General features: G+C 48.0%; 1 protein-coding gene across 18 annotated transcripts in view; it reads right to left on the reverse strand.

Annotated features, from left to right (window-relative positions):
- Positions 1-23,404, reverse strand: part of NCOR1 (nuclear receptor corepressor 1) — a 372,787-nt gene that overhangs the window by 41,249 nt on the left and 308,134 nt on the right. For 17 of the 18 annotated variants that reach the window (XM_029611291.1, XM_029611302.1, XM_029611294.1 and 14 more), the window contains 4 exons: positions 15,133-15,279; positions 14,740-14,889; positions 1,282-1,447; positions 431-900 (listed from right to left, as the gene is read on the reverse strand). In XM_029611291.1, coding sequence (XP_029467151.1) covers positions 431-900; positions 1,282-1,447; positions 14,740-14,889; positions 15,133-15,279 — 933 coding nt within the window. The remainder of the gene's footprint in view (positions 1-430; positions 901-1,281; positions 1,448-14,739; positions 14,890-15,132; positions 15,280-23,404) is intronic. The other variant, XM_029611288.1, reaches the window with a different exon arrangement.

The following is a 23,404-nucleotide window of genomic DNA, read 5'->3' on the forward strand; positions in this document are numbered from 1 at the left end:
AAAGGAAAAAGGTTGATGAAGCCAAATTGTTTTGATTGTGGTGACGCATGAGGAAATTTGTGACTGTTTGCAAAGCAGATGAAAACAGACTGAGGGAGATCAGATGGCGACACTAGTGTGTGAAGCCCCATGCATGCCCAGAAGAGAATCCAGACGTTTCTGGGCTACAGGAGAAAAATGACTGAATTGGCACCGTCTGATGATGCCACCCATCTTATATGACTGTAATATGATGCTTGTCCACAGAAAACCTAGAGTGAAGATACAGATAGGCACTGGAGACAGAGTAATGGAGAAAAGAGGTGGTGATTACACTCACGGAGGGAGAGTAAAACAAGAAAGACGGGCTGCTTATACCCATGAAGCAAGGATACACACAGCCGCTGGAGAGAAATTAACACAGGGAGGAGGGAATGATTAGGATACGTACAGCTGCTGGAGGAATCAGAACTCTGTGAACCACGTTCCCGGGCATCCTTGTCAGCAGCAATCTGTCGGGTGATGATCACATCGATGAAGTTGGCAGCAGTTATTGTGGTTTTCCCCCGTGTCCTTAGCTCCTCCTCATACCTAGATTTTGGAGGAGGTGCTTTGTCTTTGCCAGCCTCAGAGTATATAGCTGCAGGAGGCTGTGTCCTGCCACTGGAAAAGGCTGAGGAGGTGTAAGGAGACTGGGCTTGTCTCCTTTCTGACTCCATTTGTTGCTGTTGCATCGCTAACTTGCGGTTCAGGCTATCCTCTAGCCTAGCTGCTTCATGTTTACTTTCCTTTGCTTTGACAACTTCCATCTGAGGAGCAGAAGCTGCAGCATCCACCAGTGCAGCAAGAGCATCAGCAGCTGTGTTGAATGCAGACACAGGTAAGCCTTGTGTTATCGAGGGTGCTCCGGGTGGGAGTTGCCTGAAGAAAAACACATTGATTATACAAGGTTATTATTATTTTAATCATAATGTACATCTCATGTGGTGTGATTTTTAGTTTGGATGTATTCGTCTAGAAGCATTAATGACAAACAAGTGAACTAGAAAGTGAAATGAGCTAACTCATGAATGAACAGAGCTTTGTGACCAAGAGACTCCGGTTTCAATCCACTTCCAAAGCACATGGACCCTGAGCAACTCTAAAGTGCAGCATCCTTAGGTAATTCCTTTCTTGCATTGCATGGCATATGCATGCATTGCTTTGAAATCTCTACAATGAACTGCGGTCAATAGATGGGTGAGAACTGCAACTTTTGGTGCATCTCCTCACAGTCTGTGAGCAGTGGGCAGCGATACCTACATGATGCGTAGCTGAGGTGAGGGATCCACAGGGGTGATGACGCTCTTGCCACTGGTGCCTTGGAATATGCTGGGTCTTTGCTGCACTATGCTCTCCTGGGATCTCATTGATGGAGATGGGGAACGAACATATCCATGACTGCCCGGTCTGCCAGGCTGCTCTGAAACTTAGTGCACAGAAAGAAACAGTTATAGAACAGTAGAACTTAAAGGATGTATTTATGCCTTACGTCATCTAAAATTCTAAGTGATGTACAATAGTTATTATGCAATAAAAATCATAAATACAAGTATCATAAATACAAGTATAATACAAAACATGATAACCATAAATCACATAAAAACAAACTCATAGTTGAAAACCTTTTGTATGAACTGTTTGACATTTATGTATGTTTGTAATGTTTTCTTTGTGTTTGAATTTATGATTCTTTTATTGTGAGCCACTTTGATCAATCTTGTATTGGATTTAAGGGGTATAGCAATATGTGAATAAATAAATAAACCAGTATATAAAAATAACTATAAAACAGACATTAAAAAATAGTATAACTTTCTTCATCAGATACACTAAAAGCCTTTTTAAACAAAAGGTCTCTAAAATTCATCTAAAAAGGACATAATTAATTGCCTTCTAATCTCAATTCCTTATGAAGGGACTTCTAAAAAGTTGAACCCATATAGCTAAAAGTTGATCTCCGTATTTTCATTACTTTGCATTCCTTAAAAGTGGTTACACAAAGTGTCAGATCACTCAGAGAGCATAACCATCACTTGACACATATGTTAAGTCTCTCAGTTAAACAGCCCAGGCCTCAGTCACAAACAGCTTTAAAAGTAAGGCAAATAGCCCTAAACTGGCATCTTATGAAAATGGCAAGAAATGAAAACTGGAGTGATATGATCTCAGAAGTGGGTACCCATGGCTACACATTGTGGCATTCTGTAACATCTGCAGATGACACAACATCTTCTACGGGCCGAGCCAGAACAGGGATCACCAACCCCCTACTCGCACTGCTCTACCCGAGGGATGGCCCAAGAAGAAACCTAACACCTCGGGGAGCCGAAATCTATTCTCATTTTATTTTTTTGAAACTCCAGACTGCAGGTTTGCACTTCTACCATCTGCTGGAGATAGAGAAATACTGAGGGACTGCAGGTGGCACTCTCTGTTATGCAACAGTGCCTCAAAGTTTTGTTCTCTGCCTCCATCTGCTGGTAGGGATACATAAACCCACTTGTCTGGACTGATCTGGGATACGAACTGGAACTGGGGTGATATGATCTCAAAAGCAGGTACCCATGGCTACATGTTGTGGTATTCCATAACATCTGAAGATAACATCTTCTACAGTAAGCCCACAAAAAGTGAATTGCAATAGTCAAGAGGCGACAGAACTGGAGAAATTACTTACCTGCTAATTTTGTTTTCCTTAGTGTAAACAGATGGACTCAAGATCAATGGGTGATGCTCCCCTGCCAGCAGATGGAGACGGAGTCAGATTTCAAAGTTGATGTCATCTTAGATAGAACCCTGCAGTGACCTCAGCCCCTCAGTATTCTCTTCAAAAGCCACTGTGGACCCACTAGTGAAAAAACTTGATTAAAAATATGATTAAAAATGGATAACCATAACTGTACTCAAACCAAACAAACACTGAACCCCAATAAGAATATAGATGCCCTGTTCTAGGCACTGGATGAAGGCTTACCCATAATCTCTTGGATTCGATATCCACTCCATGGGCGAATCCTTGGCATAGTTGTTGGGCAGCCGAGGGTGGGATGCTGAGTCCATCTGTCTACACTAAGGAAAATGAAATTATCAGGTAGGTAATTTGTCCATTTCCTAGCGTGTAGTCAGATGGACTCAGGACCATTGGGACGTTCAAAAGTTACTCCAGATCGGGGCGGGAGGGTGCCTGCGGTCCAGTTAACATCGCCCTTGCAAAGGCTGCATCGTCTCAGGCCTGTATGTCCAGGCGATAGATAGAACCTGGAGAAGGTGTGCAAAGACGACCACGTCGCCGCTTGGCAGATATCGGCGGAAGATAGTCTTAACTTCCACCCATGAGACTGCCTAAGCCCTAGTAGAATGAGCTTTAACCTGAGAAGGTAATGGCTTTCCTGCCTTTACATGGGCTCCCGTGATCACCTCCTTAATCCAGCGAGCTATGGTAGGTCACGAAGCTGGTTCGCCCTGTTTCTTTCCACTGTGAAGGACAAACAGGTGAGTCTGTCTTTCGGACCTGTTCTGAAACTTCCAGATACCGCACCAAAAGTCTACTGACATTCAAATGACGGATGAGGCAGTATTCCTCCACATCCTTGTGCTTATCTAAGGATGGCAACGAATTAGATTGATTTAAATGAAACTCCGAGACTACCTTGGGCAAGAAGGATAGAACGGTACAAAGCTGTAACGCTCCTGGAGACATCTGAAGGAATGGATCTCGACATGACAATGCCTGCAGTTCAGAGATGCGACATGCCGAGCATATAGCCACAAGGAACACAGATTTCAAAGTTAACAAACACAAGGAAAGACTGCTTAGTGGCCGAAAGGAGGGCCTTGCCAAAAATTCCAATACAAGATTAAGATTCCACAAGGGAACTGGCCACAGTAAGGGTGGTCAAAAGTGCTTCACCCCTTTCAGAAAACGGCCATGTCCGGATCAGCCGACAGGGAGATTCCATTCATCTCGCCCCTGAAACAGGAGAGAGCCACTACCTGCACCCTCAAGGGGTGAAGGGCCAAATCTTTATTTAAGCTGTCCTGCAAAAAATCCAGAATAAGTGGGATTTTGCGCCCCCCCCCCACAAGGGGACTTCCGTGATCCTCGCACCAGTCCTCAAATACTCTCCACACCTGCACATACACTAGGGATACAGAGAACTTCTGAGCGCGGAGTAAGGTGGCAATTACCGATGCAGAATATCCTTGCTTCATCAGGTGAGCCCTCTCAAGGACCAGACTGTAAGACAGAATCAAGTCAGATCCTCATGAAGGACCGGTCCCTGCTGTAGCAGGTCCCTGTGGGGTGGGAAGTACAGGGGGGTCTCTACCAGCAGTCTCTGCAAGTCCGAATACCACGGACGTCTGGGCCAATCTGGAGCTCCTAGTAGGACTAATCCCTTGTGGTGCTCGATTCTGTGAATGACCCTGCCCAACAGAAGGAAGGCGAATAGCAACTCTTCTTCCAGCCAGTTCTAAACGAGAGCATTGATTCCCAGGGACCACAGATCTCTTCTGCGACTGAAGAATCGGGGAACCTTCATATTGTGAGATGCAGCCAGCATGTTGATGGAAGGGAGGCCCCAGCAATCTACTATCAGTTGAAGAGCTTTGGCCAAGAACACCCACTCTTTCTGGATCCAGAATCTCCCTGCCTAGAAAGTCTGCTCTGACACTGTATTTTCCTGCGATGTAGGAGGCTGAGATCATCTGTAGATGTATTTCCGCCCATTCCATAAGGAAATTATCTCCTGTGACACTTGATGGCTTTTGGTTCCACCCTGGCGGTTGATGTAGGCTACCATTGTTGCGCTGTCCAACATGACAAGGACCACTTGACCTTGGAATCTGTGGCTGAACTGTAGAAACACCAATCTGACTGCTCGAGCTTCCAGGCGGTTGATGTTCCAGAGGGCCTCTTCCTTGGTCCAACGTCCCTGGGCCGTCAGTTCCTGAAAATGAGCACCCCAGCCCCTGAGGCTCGTGTTTGTTGTGAGGACCAGGCAGTTCGTGGAAGACAGGGGTACACCCTTGCTCAGATGAGCTTCTTGCAGCCACCATTGGAGCTGAGAGCATACTCCCATCGGTTAGTGGAGCCAAATCAAATAGTCTTGACATTGCAGGTTCCAACATGACAGCAGTGAGCGTTGAAGTGGTTGCATGTGTGCCCTCGCCCACGGCACCACTTCCAGGGTTGCTGCCATCAAACTGGGGACTTGGAGATAGCTCCACACTGTCGGGTGTATCGTGCTCAAGTGATACACCTGGAACAACAACTTCTTTATCCACTTGGTCGGAAGGAAGACCTTGCCCTGCTTAGTGTTGAACCGGACTCCCAGATATTCCAAGGACTGGGACGGGTTGAGACTGCTCTTGGCTAGGTTTACTACCCAACCGAGCTCCTGAAGCAAGGAGGTCACCCTGTTGATCTCCCGGAGACTCTCTTCCATGGACTTGGCCCGTATCAACCAGTCGTCCAAGAACGGGTGCACCAGGATTCCCTCTTTTCTCAATGCTGCCGCAACAATCACCATAATCTTGGAAAACGTTCCAGGGGCAGTGGCTAGGCCAAAGGGCAGTGCCTGGAACTGACAATGGCAACCCAGTACCACAAAGTGTAGGAAACGGTGTTCCTGACGGATTGGAATATGTAGATAGGCTTCAGATAGGTCCAGGGAGGTTAAGAACTCTCCCGATTGTACTGCCATTATCAGGGAGTGTAAGGTTTCCATGCGGCAATTATTTACTCATAGATGTCGGTTGACACTCTTGAGGACCAGGATGGGGCAAAAGGAACCTTCCTTCTTGGGTGTGATGAAATAGATGGAATAATGCCCCATATTTCCCTAGGGCGCAGGTACTGGGATTATAGCCCTCATCCTGAGGAGCCTTAAAAGAGTAATCTCTACTGCCCGCTTCTCGTGCTGGGAGTGGCAAGGAGACATCATGAATATGTCCCCAGGAGTGCTGTGAAATTCTAGTGCATATACTTCTCGTATGACCTCCAGTACCTATTTGTCTTAAGTGATCTTGACCCACCTCTGGTAGGAGAGGGACCGTCGACCCCTATTTCCTCGTTCCGAGGAAAATTTCATTGGGGGTTCGGGGCAAACCTGAACCTGAGCCTGCCCCTCTCTTAGGCTGTTCATTATGAAAGGACAGAAACCTCTGAAACGTCAAGTTTCTGTAGGGGCAAAACTGGATTGGCCCCTCATAGGTGAGGGGCACTGAAATTGCTTCCTCTTATCTTCTGGTAGCCGAGGGATTGGAGAGTCACCCCATTTACTGGCCAGCTTTTCTAATTCGCTTCTGAAAAGGAGTGATCCTTTAAAGGGTCTCTTTGTATGATTGGCCTTGGAGGTTGAGTCTGCTGACCAATTCCGCAGTCATAGCTGTCTTCTGGCCGCCACCACTGAGGCCACTCCTCTGGCCGAAGTAAGGACTAGATCTGAGCCTGCATCTGCTAACAAGGCAGCGGCAACTTCCATAACCGCTCTGGAATTCACTCCCGAGTCATCCACTTCCTGAGAGAGGAGTAGGCATGAACGAGCGACCAGGGCACAACAAGAAGCAATCTGCAACGTCATTGCTACTGTGTCAAAGGCTTATGGATGGACTCTGTCTATCGTGTGCATCCTTTAAGGCCGCTCCTCCCTCCACTGGGATAGTTTATTCACTTAGAGACGGCACAGACCAGCACATCCACTTTAGGGAAACAAACACTCTCTCACTGCCTGATCCAGTGGATATAGTGTGTGTGTAACTCTCGCCCCCTTTAAAACTTGCTTCTGGGGCATCCCATTTCAGGTCTATCAATTCCTGGATGGCTTCCAGTACTGGAAATTAACAAGATGCTTTCCGTAGTGAGATCAAAATGGGATTATCCTTTGGTTCCGTCATAGAATCGGTCCTAGAGACTCCCGGCGTCCTCAGGGTCTAGGAAACCAAGGCCGGCAATTTGTCTCTATGAAAAAAACGCAACATGGTTCGATATGGTTCCAACCCGGGGGAAATTTCCCCCTTCTTCCAAGGGGTCCGGATCATCCTCTTCATCTAAGTTATCTGAGTCCCTATTAGGGATGCCCTTGGTAAGGCGAGGAATGCCTCTAGGTCTGCTGATAAGACTGGGAGAGGGAGGGCTTACTGACTGATGTTCCATCCGGACAGGGGCAATCAAGGTAGTGGACTGCGCCTGTACGAAGGCTTGAAGGCCTTGAAAGAATTCCACCCAAGAGAAGGCAGCTGGGGTCCATGCCAAAGTCCGGGGAGGCCGACTCTCTTTGGGTTTCCTCAGAGTGCTGACATAAGTTGGAATCCAGATCATACTGTGAAGCCCTAATATGACAAGCAGCGCAGAGAGAAAGGCGCTTATGTTTCTTGGCTGCCTGCGCCATTGGTGGCGGTAACTGTGTGTTCTATTGGCTCACGCTTAAATTTTTTTTATGCGCACAGATTTTGAGGGGGGGGCGCGGTGAATACACAGCCTGTGCGCCCGGCTTTCCTGTGTTCTGCGCTTAGTAAGTTGTGTACATATGTACGAGTGTGACGTTATGCACAAGGTGCATGTGCAGAGCCAACACGCTGCATGTACCGATGTTCAAGAGAGGCCAATATGGCACACACAAAGAAGCACGGAAGATGGTGCCGCCGTGGCCTATCACGCTGTGTGCCAAGCCTAAAGTGGGGACTAGCTGACTGGGGGCCACTCAACCCGCTCAGAAGCCCACTTCCCCTTACCCCAACAGGATCGGGAACTACATCGGTACAGCGCGCCGAGCAAGGAGATCAGTGAAAGTCTTATCAAAACTCCTCCAAACGTCTCTGAATTGGGAGGTAAATCTATCTATATATTTTTTAAAAAACTTACCTGAGCTGGGGGGCGCTGTCCGCAGCCGATGTGAGAGGACGCACACTCGTTTGTCTCCGTTACCCTCCCGGGCCCCTAATCCTCGCAAACATCAAGAAAAACTCTAACCTGTAAACCACAAGGTTACCTGAGCGTGCCGAACGTTTCCAGAAAGTGAATATCATGGCCACGAAACGGAGAACGATGGATCTCCGGAAATTCTCTTATGAGAAGCTCAACGACGACTTGAGCCAAGATGGCGCTGCCTGTAAAGATTCAGAGACCCTGGAACCGGAGGAACATGAAGACGGTTCAGCAACCAAGCAGGGACGCCGGATCGGGAACGGCGGGCACGCCATTGACCCGAGAAGAAGCGCGCAGATGGTTTATGGATCTGCGCGCCGACATGAAAAAGCACAAAACGGACATAATGGAGTCTGTGGCGGACCTCAAAGAGGAAATGGCAGCCATGGGGTGCCGTGTCGACGAGGCAGAAAACCGCCTAGATGAGCACGGTGACGCACTTCAAGGCCTAGTGAATCAAGGAGCAGCGGCAGCAGCAGAGATAAAGACGCTGCAGGATAAAATTGAAGACCTCGATAACCGAGGTCGGAGAAATAATATTCGGATTCGGGGAGTCCCGGAAACTGATGACTTCTCCGATACCAAGCAGGTGGCAACGCAGATATGTACCTACCTACTACAGCAAGAACAGCCGGACAGCGTGGAGGGAGCAGAGACGCCACTAACAGTAAGCTTTGAAAGGGCTCACAGGGCCTTAGGCCCACGCAGGGATCAGCAACCGAGAGATATCATATTGGGCCTTACCAGCTATCCCCTGAAGGAACGCATTTTAACAATTGCCCGGAAACAGAAAACTGTGCAATGGCAAAATCATACTCTCTCTCTCTTTCAAGATTTGGCACCAATCACCCTCAAAAAACGTTACGAGCTGAGGGAAGTCACGGCAGCGCTGCAGGAGCGGAACATCCGCTATAGATGGACCTTCCCCTTTGGCCTGCAGTTCCAGTATCAAGGCACTTCGTATAGGGCAGCCTCCCCAGAGGAAGCGAAAGACGCTTTTCTCAAGGCCCAACTCCCAGTCTCGTTTTCCACACCGAGCCGGGAGGGTCCGGTGGCATACCGTGACACAGCACCTCGCTGGCAGAGGGCAGGAAAAGGAGGCAAGCGACTTAGACGCCAGCCCGTAGGATCGCAACCACAGCAAAAGGAACAGGGCTGACAGCAGTAGCAGCATTTTTAGTTGCTGCGAGGCTCCATACTGCCTGGCAGAGCATTCGGCCTATAGGGCAGGTTCGCTGTGACATGGTTTGATGACCAGCTATGTGGTTTGGTTGATTTTTCACATTTCTGAGGTTTTTGGATACTTATGCTGTTGGTTTTTTCACTTGCGGGGGTGTTCAACTAATGTTATAGTAATGTACAATTGCACTGTTTTTGATTTCTTATGAGTGGTACTGTTTTGATGCTCGGGCGGTGGGGGGGGGGGGAAGGAGATACCAGTTGACTATGCCTCTTTACCGGTGGACACAGGCTTCCGGGTGTCAGGTATCCCACCATGGGTTTTGGGATACTGTAGGATATATGGGGCTCAGAACCGACCAAGTAAAGTGGGCTGTGCGAGTGGACTGGCGGAGACTTGGGCTGGGAAGCCACCAGGGGGTCATGCCAATAGTGGGAATGTCCAGTATAAATCGGCTTATCAAGGGAGAACAGAGGGGGGTCACGCCTCGGGCACAAATATGGCAACCAAACTTTTGACCCTTAATGTAAAGGGCCTTAATTCCCCACAAAAGCGGAGACTCCTCCAAAGGGAGCTGCAGAGACAAGCCGCTGGGATTGTATTTATACAAGAAACTCACATACAACGGCAGCATGCACGGCTGCTGACCTTCCCCGCAATATCCTACCTCCTATTGGGCCCATAGTACGAAGGATACCCGCTATGCGGGGGTCGGGATATTAATTTCATCCTCATTTGTACATGAGCTGCTCTCAGTGGTAACTGATCCCGCTGGTAGATACATATTAGTTAAGGTTCAAATAGATAAGAGGATTTATACACTCTTTAATGTATACTTTCCAAACCAGCGCCAAGTGTCATTTATCAAGAAACTGAGCGCAGTGTTGCTTCGGAATGCAGAGGGGGAGGTGGTTATTGGTGGGGACTTTAATTTTGTCATGGACCCTATTAAGGACTCCAGCTCTGGGACGCAAACCCAATTAGAGCCCCGGCGTACCTGGAAGACAGTGCTGGAAAAATGGGGTCTCGTAGATATATGGCGTTCTCGGTACAATCACTCAAGATCCTATACCTTCTACTCACACCCTCACTCAACATATACGCGCATAGACTATTTTTTTATATCAGCCACCATGCAAACCACGATACAAAAAATAGATATTGATAATATTACATGGTCTGACCATGCTCCGGTATGGTTGACCTGTTGCATGGGGGGTGATGGGGCTGGCCTCCGCACTTGGCGCCTTAATGATAGCCTTCTCAAGGAACCTGCTTTCGCAGAAGACCTTAAGGGTCGCATTGCGGATTATTTCCGGGAAAATCAGACCGAGCATATGTCAGCGCTGACTGTTTGGGAATGCTCCAAAGCGGTCGTTAGGGGCTTATGCATAGCTAAAGCTGCCCATTGTAACAAAGAAAGGAATGCGCAAAGGTCGCAGCTTCTGTTAGAACTTACCACACTTACTAAACAGCATTGTCTTACTACCTCCAAAAAGGTTTATCAGAAACTTTTGGAGGTGAGATCCCGGCTTAGATCAATGGAAGACTCGGCTATTGGCCATCATCTTACCCTCCTCAGGCAACAGTATTTTGAGGGGGGCAATAAAGCAGGTAAACTTTTAGCCAGACAATTGAGGGGAGCCCGAGCGCGTACGGTTATTGCGCAAATCTCTGATCCTAATGGCCAAGTGGTCACATCCGCTGAGGAGATTACCCAGGCCTTTACGACCTTTTACTCGCATTTATACGCTCGGGATGACTCTATTAGAGGGACGGATATACAAGATTACTTACAGGCCACACCATTACCCCATCTCACACCCTTACAGATAGAAATGCTTGATAAAGATATTACGCAACAAGAAGTATTGGCTGCTATTAAGAAACTTAAACCTGGAAAGGCACCTGGTATGGATGGATTTACTGGCAGTTACTACCGCAAATTCGCGGATTCCTTGGTAGGCCCACTGACCCAGGCATTTAATTCATTGCTCCAGGGGTCGGACTTTACGATAGATGCTAACACGGCGGGAATTACTGTGCTGGCCAAACCAGGGCGTGACCCCCTTTTATGCAGCTCCTATAGACCAATTTCCCTGATCAATATAGATTTGAAGATTCTGGCCTGGGTAATGGCTGCACGTCTGAATGTTATATTACCAGGACTTATCCATAACGATCAGGTGGGATTTGTTCCAGGGAGACTGGCTGCGGACAACGTTCGCCGGATAGTAGATATTATAGACTTAGTGCATAGAGAAAAGAGGCCTGCAATTCTTCTAGCACTAGATGCAGAAAAGGCTTTTGATCTTGTCCATTGGGACTTTCTTTTTCAGACATTATTGAATATGGGGTTTGGGAACAAATTCCTGACATGGCTCTACAAATTGTATGCCTCTCCAGCAGCTAGAGTTAAAGTCAATGGGAGGTATGGGCCACAGTTCTTTATCCAAAGGGGAACAAGGCAGGGTTGTCCACTCTCTCCTCTCTTATTTGCCATTTTTTTAGAACCCTTTGCCATCCGCATACGTAATAATGAGGCCATCAAGGGGATCAGTAGGGGAAGCGACCAATTTAAGATTTCCCTATTTGCCGACGATGTAATGTTTACCTTAACTGACCCGAAACGTTCTCTGCTGGCAGTAATGGAGGAATTGGCCAACTTTACATCGAAATCGGGCATGAAGGTTAATTATGATAAGTCCGAAATTCTAAATTTGACGGTACCTGCCCTGGAGGCTCAGTGCTTGAAGCATGACTATCCCTTTCGATGGACAACGACATCTATCAAATATCTAGGTGTTCGTTTAGGGCCTCACAATGATTCGTTATATGACCTGAATTACACACTCCTACTGGCTAAAATACGTGATGATCTTGACAAATGGCTGGATCATTCCCACTCATGGCTGGGTAGACTAGCTATAATAAAGATGAACGTTTTGCCCCGCTTTCTGTATTTTTTCACAACCATACCAATCCACTTGCCCAATGTCTTGCTTTGGAAATGGCAACAAGTGTTGGGTCATTTTATTTGGCGGAAACGACCCCCGAGAATAGCTAGATCTACTCTGTTTCGTGCCAAGATTCGGGGTGGGTTGCAAGTTCCCAATCTGGTCTGGTATTTTGGGGCAGCTCAATTAAGAGCTTTAGTAGCAATGCACGGCACCAGGGATGTGCCTCAATGGGTGAAATTAGAGCAAGCATGCATAGGTGGTATTCCCATAGACAGCCTTCCATGGCAACCATTTGTATTCCGGAAATCAGCACCCGGTACACCGTTTGCCCTACAAACTACAATGCGAATCTGGAATCAGTGGCGAGGGGCCCTGGTGGGACCGGAGCCCTTTTCCATGATGACGTATCTATTTACAAATATGGTGGTACCATGGGTGGAGTGTTCTGCCTTACACAAACGTTGGCAACAGGCCGGTATATGTAAATTAGGCCATGTCTGCCAACAAGGAGCTATGGTAACCAGGGAGCAATTATGTCAGCTATATGGTATAGACAATGTTGATTTTCTATTGTATGCCAAAATCTACCACTTTACGACCAAAGGCCTTGGATCTGGGTCTATCAGAGTTAAAGGGACACTATTTGAAGCATTTTGTAAAAATGCCTCTTCAATAAGGGGTGTGATCTCCAAGATCTATGGCCTTTTGAATGGACGGAACCTGGATCCACCAAGACATCAGAAGCTTTGGGACATGGACTTTGGCATCACATTGTCTGACAAGGACTGGGAGCAGATATATACAAAGGCTACCAAATGTTCCATTTCAACAGGCCTTCAGGAAAACTGTTACAAACTAATTTACAGATGGCACTACACACCGGTTTCCATTCATAAATTTGCGCCGGAGGTACCGGATACTTGTTGGAGAGGATGTGCAGCTACCGGTACTTACTACCACCTCTGGTGGCAATGTCCTAAGATATCTCAATGCTGGAGTGCTATAATTGACTGGATCATACAGGATTTGCATATATCTCTCGTAGTAGAACCCTGGCATGCGCTCCTTGGACTACCGATACCTGAAGTAACTCTTGTAGTACAGAAACTGGTTTTACAAATCTTCATAGCCACACGGGCAGAAATCGCGCTACACTGGAAACAACACTGTGTGCCAACGTTGGTGGCCCTCCAACAGCGACTGCATTCATATTATAGGTTAAGCAAGCTTACAGCACAGCAGCAGGATCGTGTTATGGTCTTTCAGAAAATATGGAGCCCCTATAGTACCTGGTTAACGATGCAAGGTGTCTCTCTTTTATGACTGGTCTTTGCTTCCCTATTTATGAAGGATCCATGTAATTTGTCCTTATGGGTTATAGGTTTCCTTTTTAGCTGTTTGGTGTTCATCTGCTACCATTCAGGGGAGTACAGTTCACAGCCAGGGAAGCATGAGCAGGTATCTGTTTTTTCCAGCTGTCTCAGGTCACACTATTCTCAGCTGCGGCGAGAGTGAAGTCCTCGACCCCACGGTGCAGCTCGACATACTATGTTTTTGGTTATCACTGCTTTGTGTTCCTTTGTTTTTTCTATCTACAAACTGGTCCGGTTCTGAGGGAGGGATGGGGTGGGTGGGGGGGATTGGGGAGAGGGAAGGGATTGTTAGAGATTGTTCTATAAAAGGTAACAGCCACAGCGCAATATAATGTTCCGCTAACCATGGCTTTTCCGTTTTACTAGGATATGAAGCTATCCAACATGTTTATATATTCGGTACCTAAAACTACATGTCTGAATGTATACTGTGCTGTTTGCCAATAAAAAACGTTTCAAACAAAAAAAACTTACCTGAGCTCAGCGCTTACCGGCTGAGTGCAGAGACTGTCTCCGACTGCGGGGTGAGAAGGCTTTGGTCATCACCGCCACGCTCGGCTTCCTGCACCCACTGCCTTTCAGCTGCTTAAGCAACAAAGTCCACGCCGGGAACTGGCTACCGGACCAAGGCACACCTCTGAGGGATTTCGGAAATCACCTCAGGAATTCTCAACTGGGAGAGGGACCATTAGGTATCACAACAGGAGTGTGGGGCTTGATCTTTCTCCAATTTAAATGTAGAATTTCTCCTTCCAAAAGTACAGCAATCCCCTAGGGAGAGGTACATCCACCATCAGCTGGAGACTTAGAATACTGAGGGGCTGAGGTCATTGCAAGGGTGTAAGTAGGGTGGCGTCAGCTTTGAAATCTGTCTCCGTCTCCATTTGCTGGCAGGGGAGCATAACCCATTGGTCCTGAGTCCATCTGGCTACACGCTAGGAAACAATGATTGCATAACCATCTTAAACAATGGAAGCATCTCAAAGATGTTCTGAGTCCAGGACATGTTTCTCTGGTCGTCATCTTTTATGCTTTATTGTCCCATGAGCTGCACACCTGATATGCTACATTTCGGCAACTGAACTGCACAGCATTTTAGGTTACTCTTCCTGGGCATGTACGGGTATCACTGGGGCCCAACTCCAACTGCTACATTAAAGACCCAAAGGAATAAAAAAAATGAGCACTTACATTGCTATTGCTTTTCACAACCCTAAACACAGTCACAGTTTGAGACACAAGCAGTTCTCCATGAAGGCGACAGCTACTGGTACTCACCTGGCCGCAGGTAAAGATCACCGGAGGCTGAGGCAGCAGCCACAGCAGCAGCTGTTGCTATCCTCTCCCGCTCTCTTTCCTTTTCTCTCTCCCTTTCACGTTCCCTTTCGGCACTGGCAACTGCCGTGGCAGCCAGATGTGTTGGATGTCCTGTGAAGTTTAAAATCAGAACAGCTTTAACATGCAACAAATGGCACAATAGGCATGCTGTAAGCTTAGCACGGACCATCACAGATAATGCATATGTCCCAGCCTTTGAAATAAGTGCCAAGTGCTGGGCTTTTTTGCACAACATATGCTTTAGCAGCTGTGAGAACGTGCTTCCAGCGCTCGCCGCACTATGTTTTTCACTTGTTAGTGGCTAGCAGTACAGCTACAAAGATGGGCTCTTACCTGGCGACATTGAAGCGGGGTTATAAGGTCTGGGAGGGAATGCAACCTGGGTAGGGATGTAAGTGATCCTGTCCATAGGAGGTGTGCTGGTTCCTCCTGGGTGAGGTACTAAGATAGCAGGAGGCATATTGGTCAGATCAATAATACCTGTTAGAAAATAAGCATTGTCTTAAAATGCAAGATAATGGGTCCATTGTTTTTATCCAGTTTTACATGTATTGCTGGTTTACATGCGCACATGAGTACAGAGATTGTTCCTAACCCAGAGTTTGCTGTTTTGGGATTGCAAACTTATTTTCAGAGGAAAACTACTCCCAGAGGAGGCGGCATTCTTTAGTGTGTGTGTGTGTGTGTGAGAGGGAGGGGTGGGGGTGGGGGGGGGGAAGGTGGAGTGGAGTATAGGCAAGGATTTGAAAATTAAATTTATGTGCACACTTTTCCACCCCTCTCCTAACAGCACCCATTTTAAATGTGGGTAAAAGTATGTGCATTCTTACCCACGTATTGAGGAGGGGATACCTGTGTTTTTATGTGAGTAAAAGGAAAATTTGTTCTTTCCTGCTAATTTTTGTTCCTGTAATACCACAGATCAGTCCAAACATGGGTTTTGCATTCCTACCCTACCAGCAGATGGAGGCAGAGAATAAAAACTTTTCAGGCACTGCTACATAACCAAGAGTGCCATCTGCAGTCCCTCAGTATTGACCTGAACCAAGCAGAGATGTCTAAACTAACAAACCCCAATAACTCTGGGCGAGCAGAGACTCAAAAGTTGGAGCACCCTTAAACTAGAACTCCTTGTCTCAAAGAAAACATGAACCTATGTACACTCTTAGAAATTCTGCATATATATACATACTGTCTCAGCAACATCCAGAAGCGAGGAAGTCTTTCGAAAGAAGGGGATGGGTCTCTGGACTGATATGAGGTATTACAGGTAAGAACAAATTTTCCTTTCCTGTGCATTCCCCAGATCAGTCCAGACAAGTGGGATGTATCCAAGCCCCTCTATACTGGGCAAGAACTCAAAAGACCCGCGCACAACACACTTTCTCCAAAAGCTGCTTCCTCTGGCGCCTGCACATCAAGCGGTAATGTTTGGTAAAAGTGTGAAGAGAAGACCATGTCACTGCCTGACAAATCTCTTGCGGAGAAAGCAATTAACACTCTGCCCAGGAGGTTGCCTACACCCTAGGGAATGTGCCCATAATCCTTCAGGCAGCAACAGATCCTTACATAAGTAACCTGAATTTATCGCCTCTTTCAGTCATCTTGCAATTGTGCCCTTGGAAGCCTTATTTCCCTTCTTTGTTCTACTGAACAGGACAAAAAGATGATTTGATTTCCGAAAGGCATTCATCACCTTAGATATCGCAAAAGAATTCGCCATATATCCAATAAGCGAAGCTCCCTTGCCAGAGGAGTATCTGGTGAGAAATTCGGAAAGGCCGGTAATTCGACTGTCTGTTTAAGATGAAAGGAGGAAACCACCTTAGACAAAAAAGAAGGAATTGTACGTAACGACACACCATTCTTTGAAAATCGTAGGAAAGGGTTCCTACATGACAACGCTTGCAGCTCAGAAATCCTCCTAGCTGAGCAAATAGCCACCAAGGAAACAGACTTCAAGGTTATATCTTTTATAGAACTCCTCCTAATCGGTTCAAAAGGAGGCCTGCACAGAACTCGAAGAACCAGATTAAAGTTCCAGGCTGGACATATCTTTCAAACTGGAGGACGCAGATGTTTTGCCCCCTTCAGGAAATGCACCCCATCCAGATGAGATGCCAACGGTCTTCCCTGCACCTTACCATGAAGGCACCTTAAGGCTGCCACCTGAACATGGAGGGAATTATAGGCCAATCCCTTAGTCAAGCCGCTTCATAAAAAGGCTAAAACCTGTGGAACATCCACCTTTAAAAGTTGCAAACTTGTTCTCCAAACACCACGACTCGAACCCTCTCCAAACCCAGTTATAGACTAGCAATGTGAAGCAGTCATAATTACCAGTTCCAAGTACACCTTCAAGCAGAGCCGCTGCTTTTCAAAAGTCAAGCGACTAGACAAAAGTGATCTACCTGGTCTAAAAATATGGGTCCCTGTCGCAACAACCCTGGCAGATGGGTTAAGTGAACGTGACCACCTACCGCTAGATGAACCAGGTTCACAAGCCATGGCTGGCGCAGCCACTTGGGTGCCACCAGAATCACCCTGCCCGGATGATGCTCGATGCGACGCAACGCTCGACCCGTGGGGGAAACACGTACAGTAACAGCTCTGACGGCCATGGCTCGACGAGGGCGTCTATACCCTTGGAACCTATTTCTCTCCTGCGACTGAAAAACCGCACCATCTTCGCATTTACTGTACCTGCCATGAGGTCCAACTCCGGCCTGCCCTATCTGGCCTGAATAAGGGCAAAGGCCTCAGCCAACTTCCATTCCCTCAGATCCTCATGTTACTTGCTGAGATAATCTGCCTGCACTATGTCCACTCCAGCCATTTGCGATGCAACCAGTCCCGCTAGATGGCTCTCTGCCCAAACAAACAGTTCTTGCACCTCCTGCGCCACAAGGCAACTCTTCGTTCTGCCTTGACAATTGGTGTATGCAGTCGTCACATTGTCCGAGAACACCAACCTTCCTTGAATGAGGAGAAAGGTGAGCAAGGCCTTGCGAACTGCTCTGGTCTCCAAATGATTGATTGACCAAGATGCCTCTTCTGGTGACCATAGTCCCTGGGTAGATTTCCCTTGACAAATCGCTCCCCAGTTGGGTACCTCCAGATCCATCCTCTTCACCAGATTGGGCCAAGACAGCCACCATGAGAGACTAGACCTGGCATCCCCTGAAGCAGTAAAAAGCTGAAATTCTTCCGAAAACTGATTCAACCTGGATAAAAGAGCCCATTGTAGGGGTCGCATGTGAGCAGAGACCCATGGAACTAACTCCAGCATAGATGCCATAGAACCCAGGACCTGCAAATAATCCCAGACTCTGGGAACCGTAAATCACAGAAGATTGAGCACCTGATCCTGCAACTTGACCACTCTTCTCAGAGGTCAAAAACACTTTCCCTAACTGGGTATCAAATCAAGCTCCCAGATAATCCAATGCCTGGGACAGCCCAAGAGACTCTGACAGAATCACCACCCAGCCCAATGAACCCAGGAGCTGCATGACCTGAACTGAACGACGACATTTCAATTCTGACTTCGATCTGATGAGCCAATCATCCAGGTATGGGTGCACCAGGATCCCTTCTTTCTGGAGTGCCACTACTACTACCACCATCATCTTTGTGAATGTCCGCGGCGTTGTCGCCAAACCAAAGGGAAGGGCCCGGAACTGGACAGGGTTGGGAACAACTGGTCTACACTAAGGAAAACAAAATTATCAGGTAATTAATTTCTCCATTTCCTAGCGTGTAGCCAGATGGACTCAGGACCAATGGGATATACAAAAGCTATTCCCGATCGGGGCGGGAGGCTGCCCACAGTCCGGTCAACACTGCCCGTGTGAAGACTGTGTCCTCTCGGGCTTGTTCGTCCGGGTGATAAAACCTGGAAAAGATGTGCAAGGAGGACCACTTCGCCGCTCGGCAGATATCAACGGGAGACAGCAGTCTAACTTCCACCCATGATGTCAGGATGGGCCGACAAGGAGGCCCCATTCACCTTACCAGTGAAACAGGAGAGCGCCACTACCTGCACCTTCAAGGAGTTAAGAGCCAAACTTTTATTCAAACCGTCCTTGGGTCCTCGCACCAGGTCTCAAATACCCTCCAGACCCGCATGTACACTAGGGACATGGAGAACTTCAGAGCATGGAGTAAGGTGACAGTTACCACTGCAGAATATCCTTGCTTCATCAACCAAGACCTCTCAAGGGCAAGACCGTAAGACAGAGTCTAGCCAGATCCTCGTGAAGGACTGTCTGCTGTAACAGGTCCCTGTGCAGTGGGAGGCGCAGGGGGGTACTTCACCAGGAGTCTCCACATGACCGCATTCCAAGGACACCTGGGCCAAACTGGAGCTACCAGTAGTTTCCTGTGGTGTTCGATTCTGCGAATGACCCTACCCAACAGGGCCCATGGAGGGAAGGCGTATAGCAACTCGTCTTCTGGCCAGATCTGGACAAGAGCATCGATTCCCAGGGACCACGGATATCTTCTGTGACTGAAGAATCAAGGAACCTTCGCATGGTGGGATGCAGCCAGCAGATCAATTGACAGGAGGCCCCAACAATCTATCATCAGTTGAAATGCTTTAGCCAAAAACCCTCACTCTCCTGGATCTAGACTCTCCCTGCTTAGAAAGTCTGCTCTGACGTTATCTTTTCCTGCGATGTGGGAGGCTGAGATCACCTGTAGATGTACTTCCGCCCATTCCATCAGGAGGTCTACATCCCGTAACACTCATTGGCTCTTGGTTCCTCCCTGGCAATTAATGTAGGCTACCGTTGTTGCGCTGTCCAAATCACGCGGACCGCCTAGCCCTGTAGTCTGTGGCTGAACTGTAAACACGCCAATCTGACTGCCGGGTCCTCCAGTCAATTGATGTTCCAGAGGACCTCTTCTTCTGTCCACTGTCCCTGGGCCATAAGCTCCTGACAGTGAGCTTCTCAGCCCCAGAGACTCACATCTGTTGTGAGAATCAGCCAGTCTGGGCAGGACAGGGACACACCCCGGTTCAGATGAGCTTCCTGTAACCACCACTGGAGGTGACAGCATACTCCCATTGGTAGGGGGGAGATGAACCGAATATTCTTGAGACTGTGGGTTCCAATGTCATAGCAGAGAGCGTTGAAGAGGACATGTGTGCCCTTGCCCACGGCACTACTTCCAAGGTTGCTGCCATCAACCTAAGAACTTGGAGATAGCTCCACACTGTGTACCGTGGTCAACAACTGGCGCATCAACTTCTGTATCCATGTGGATGGAAGAAAGACTTTGCCCTGCCTGGTGTAGCATTGGACTCCCAGATACTCCAAGGACTGGGATGGCTTGAGGCTGCTCTTGGCCAGGTTTACTACCCAATTGAGTTCCTGTAACAGGGAGATCACCCTATTAGTTACTAGGAGGGCTCTCTTCCATGGACTTGGCCCGGATCAGCAATCATCCAAGTATGGGTGCACCGTGACCACCATGATCTTGTATGAGGTTCTGGGGGCGGTGGCTAAGCCAAAGGATGGCACCCGAAACTGATGACGACAACCCAGCACCGCAAAGCGTAGGAAACGGTGGTGTTCCTGCCAGATTAGAATATGTAGGTATGTCTTGGATGGATCCAGGGAGGTTAGGAACTCTCCCTGTTGCACGGCCATTATCCCAGAGCATAAAGTCTCCATGCAAAAATAAATTACTCGCAAGAGATGGTTGAAGCTCTTGAGGTCTAGGATGGGGCGAAAGGAACCTTCCTTCTTGGATATGACAAAATAAATGGAATAATGCCCAGTATTTTCCTGGGGCCACAACCCTCATCCTGAAGAGTCTTAGAAGTGTAACCTCCACCGCCTGCTTCTTGTGCTTTGAGTACAAGGAGACATCATGAATAATTCCTGAGGAGTGCTATGGAATTCCCGTGCATATTCTTCTTAAATGATTTCCAGTATCCATTTGTCCAAAGTGACCTCGACCCACCATTGGTAAAAGAGAGAAAGGCGACCCTCTATCTCCTCTTCCCGAAGGTGGGTCGGTAAAATTTCATTGTGGGTTTCCGGATGAGCCTGAACCTGCCCCTCTCCTGGGCTGTCAGGTACAAAAGGACTGGGACCTCCCAAGGGGTCAAGACTTCTGAAAAGTCGAATTTCTGTAGGGGCGAAAACACTGGGAACCACTGGAACAACCCCTCATAGGCGAGGGGTGCTATAGCTGCCTCCTATCATCTTCCAGTAACCGGGGATCTGGAGACTTGCCCCATTTACTGGCCAGCTTTTCCAACTCGCTCCCGAACAGGAGTGATCCTTTAAAGGGCATCTTTGTAAGATTAGATTTGGAGGTTGCATCAGCTGACCAGTTCCGCAGCCATAGCTGTTGACTGGCCGCCACCACTGAGGCCACTCCTCTGGACTAAATCAGAGTCTGCGTCTGCTAAAAAGGCGGCAACGGGTTCCATAACAGCTCTGGAATTCATCCAGAGTCATCAATCTCCTGAGAGAGAAGCAGACACGAACTAGCCACCAGAGCGCAACAAGAAGCGATCTGCAAGGTCATTGCTACAGCATCAAAGGCTTGTTTAAGGATAGACTCAATCCGTCTATCATGCGCATCTTTTAAGGCTGCTCCTCCGTCTACTGGGATAGTTGTTCATTTAGAGATGGCAGAGACCAGTGCATCCACTTTAGGAAAATGCAATTGTTCCCTTACCGCTGGGTCCAGAGGGTATAGAGCCTCCAACGCTTAGCCCCCTTTAAAACTTGTTTCTGGGGCATCCCATTCCAAATCAATTAACTCCTGGATGGCATCCATCACTGGAAAGTAGCAGGAGGCCTTCCACAGGGAAATCAGAATGGGATTCTTCTTTGGTTACTTCATAGAATCCGCCCCAGGAACTCCCAGCATCTTCAGTGTCTGGCAAACCAGGGCCAGCAATTCGACTTTATGGAATAACCGTAACATGGTCCAATACAGTTCTAACCCAGGGAGAATTTCCCTAACTTCCAAGGAATCTGTATCTTCCTCTTTGTCCGTGCCATCTGGGACATACCCTTGGGTAAGGCTAGGCATACTTCGGGGTTTGCCGGTAGGAAAGGGAGAGAGCGGGGCCATCAGCTGAGGTTCCGTCCAGGCAGGGGCAAGAGAGGCAGTAGACTGTGCCTGCACGAAGGCTTGTAGCCCCTGGAAAAACTCCATCCAGGAAAAGGCAGCCGGGTTCATGCCTAATGCAGGAGGTACTGGGATGGGGCTAGTTGAATTTCCCTCTCCCACGGATGAACCAGTCAAGGGGATACTAAAGTCCGGTGTACTTACAGTTAAGGCAGTGGCGAACCCATCATCCGAATGGGAGGAGCCTGGCTTAGCAAAGTCCGAGGTGGTCAATTCTCCTTGGGCTTCCTCACAGTACAGACATAAGTTGGACTGAGAGGCTCTAATATGGCAAGCATTGCAGAGAGCAAAGCGCTTAGTTTTCTTGGTTGGTAGTGCCATTGGCAGCGTTAGATGTGCACTCTCTCAGCACGTGTTTATAAATTTATGTGTACAAATTCCGAGTGTCCGGGCGGGGCGCAGCAATGTGCACCCACAGCCCGTGCACACAGCTCTTCCTATATCGCGCGCTTTCAAAGTTGTGCATGTAGGGATGCACCTGTTATGCACACAGCGCTTGCGCAGAGCACACTGTGCGTACCTAGGTCCTATAGACGGCAATACAGCACGCACACAAACGTGCGCCAGATGGCGCAGCCGTGGCCAAACACGGTGTGCCGACCAAGCCTATAGAGAGGCCTAGCCCACTGGGGGGCTGCTCAATCTGCTCGGAAGTCCAATTCTACTTAGCCCCAACGGAAGCTGGAACAACTTCGGTTCAGAGACCGAGGGGAGTCCTATCGAAGCTCCCTCTGATAGTCTTTGAATCAGGTGGTAATGGAGAAATTACTTACCTGATAATTTCGTTTTCCTTAGTGTAGACAGATGGACTCAGGACTAATGGGTATAGTGTATACTCCTGTTAACAGTTGGAGACGGATCAGATTTCAATCTGACGTCAGCCCCTAGTACATATACCCCTGCAGGAAGTGCAGCTCTTCAGTATTCTCCTCGAAAAGCATTGTGGATATATGTGTGACTGACTGATTGATTAACTTAATAATTTGGTTAACTTGGATAACTTCATAACTTGATTAACTTGATTACCTTGAACTGGTTGATTGACTATAGCTGGAGACCGCCAGTGTACTCAACCGGAAAGTGTCGACGCCCAGCAGGGTGGATGCCCTAGGTAAATGAAAAACATGGCTTACCCTTAAACATCTGAGGGCCCTGCGAGACGGCAGCCAAGGGTGGGATGCTGAGTCCATCTGTCTACTCTAAGGAAAACAAAATTATCAGGTAAGTAATTTCTCCATTTCCTAGCGTGTAGCAGATGGACTCAGGACTAATGGGATGTATAAAAGCTACTCCCGATCCAGGTGGGAGGCTGCCCGTGACCCACTTAGTATTGCCCTTGCAAATGTTGTGTCCTCCCGAGCCTGAACATCCAGAAGGTAGAATCTGGAGACGGTATGGATGGAGGACCATGTAGCTGCCCTGCAGATCTCGGCAGGTGACAACATTT

Source organism: Rhinatrema bivittatum, chromosome 8 (assembly GCF_901001135.1).
Source record: "Rhinatrema bivittatum chromosome 8, aRhiBiv1.1, whole genome shotgun sequence".
Classification (NCBI taxonomy): Eukaryota; Metazoa; Chordata; class Amphibia; order Gymnophiona; family Rhinatrematidae; genus Rhinatrema; species Rhinatrema bivittatum.